The sequence below is a fragment of the Buceros rhinoceros genome, unplaced genomic scaffold (genome assembly GCF_000710305.1).
Source record: "Buceros rhinoceros silvestris isolate BGI_N320 unplaced genomic scaffold, ASM71030v1 scaffold17553, whole genome shotgun sequence".
In the NCBI taxonomy this organism is placed as follows: Eukaryota; Metazoa; Chordata; class Aves; order Bucerotiformes; family Bucerotidae; genus Buceros; species Buceros rhinoceros.
The window spans coordinates 23,107-24,735 of record NW_010404470.1 but is presented as its reverse complement, the minus strand read 5'-3'; the positions used below and the strand labels follow the sequence as shown (position 1 = coordinate 24,735).

The 1,629-nt window shown below is 56.5% G+C and overlaps 1 protein-coding gene across 1 annotated transcript in view; it reads right to left on the bottom strand.

The window, feature by feature from the left end:
* The window catches only part of ARID3B (AT rich interactive domain 3B (BRIGHT-like)), a gene marked incomplete at its 5' end in the record, with an annotated part of 17,977 nt that overhangs the window by 1,998 nt on the left and 14,350 nt on the right, over positions 1–1,629 (bottom strand). The window contains one exon of the mRNA XM_010133411.1: positions 1,517–1,625. Within this exon, the coding sequence (XP_010131713.1) occupies positions 1,517–1,625 (109 nt within the window). The remainder of the gene's footprint in view (positions 1–1,516; positions 1,626–1,629) is intronic.

The window sequence follows — 1,629 nt, the reverse complement described above, 5'->3', positions numbered from 1 at the left end:
CTGTGTGGCTGTTGCCCTCCCAGCCGTGTGGGGGTTACCAGCCCAGCCGTGTGGTGGTCACCAGCCCACCCAACGCTTTACGAAGCACATTATTTTTCTCTTGAAACGGGGAAAATCAGGGCATGAAAGACAGGACAGACGTGCCCACAGCCAGCTACAGCGGCGGGAACAGCATCGCTGAACCCTCAGGGCTTAGCCTGTTCCTGTCTGTAGAGATTAAAATTGTTCCTACCAGGAAGTTCAGGGTGGAGAGGGACCTGCTGGGCCCCCCTGCCATATATAGCGAGATTCCTGGCAAAGTGTCGCAGTAAAGCGGTTCCCAGCACTGCTAACAAAGGCCTCGCGAACAGCCTTTCTTCTGCACCACGCCAGGCGTGCCTGGCCTTGTGCCTCCACCCTAATGGACAATTAATGGGGGGTCCCAGACCTTTAATTTTAATGGATCAAAAGGTTTGGAGGAAGCAGCTGTTGGGACTAAAACGTTTTGAGACAACGAAGTGCAGCCCTCAAGACAGGTAAAGGAGCCGCGGCACTTCATCAGCGTTTGAAGCCGCTATCTAAGAGTATTGATTCTGACAACGTGACCTTTACGGGGCGACTCCCCTTTGACAGAGCGTTTCAGGAGCGCCTTTCCCAGGCCGTGAATGCTGCTGATCCGTGACCTCCTCACCCGGCCTTGCCAGGAGTTCTCTGCCCGGAGGCTGCGCAGAGGGTTGCAGCAGATGTTGGGTAATCACCTGCCTGGCTAAAAGCTGCGGGACGCGTACACGCAGGTCTGTGGCCTCCTCGTCACACCCCACAAAGGATTGCTAAAAGCTGGGCATCCCTCTGCAGCCTGCTGCCCAGGGGAGAAGCTGTTACCCCCACGATCAATTAAAAGGGTTCCTGAGCAGGAAAGGACAGAAAATCACTGCCTGCAGCACGAGGCTCGGCTGAGAGCAGGGCAGGGGAGAGTGAGGGTCTGGCGTGTCATGGGCTTCCCCTCCAAGAGTCGTCTCAGCGACCGCAGAGTCCCGGGGCTGCCTCTGGCTGCCTGAACCACGCTCTCGCATTGGAATACCCCAGAGATTAAGCATGAGGGGGGCAGAAACACGGCCCAAAGCCGTTTTAAACATCAGCTGAAACTGGTCATTCCCCACAGCGCGAGTTCTGTGGAGATGCGGCAGCTCGAGTCCCAGAGACATCTCGCTGTGAGCAACATGGAAGGTCGCAAGCTCAGAGGAAGGGTCTTGTGGTAGGGGTCAAGTGGGTTTTATCAGCTCAGAGGCAGAGCTGTCTGCACACAGCCGGGGGGCTTCTGAGGCAGGCTGGGTTCAGGAGATGCTGGATTAGGCACCAACAATAGATTAAAACCAGCAGCAGGAAGTAAAACCTATTGTGGCCCATTTTAAAAGCTTCTTGACAGTGACCTCTGCCCAGCGAGATGATCGAGCCTGGGTGGAAAGAGGCGTTTGACATCCCAGGCCGGGAGCAGCCTGCCAAGCCCTTCTGTGTATCTAGCGGTGCCGCTGCTCACCCTTGCCGTTGATTTTGATCTTCATGGGGATCTGCCGCGCCACGCTGAAGAGGTTCCGCTGGAGAGCCTGCTGGACAAGCCGCTGCTCCTCCTCTGTCATCCGCGAGACCTTC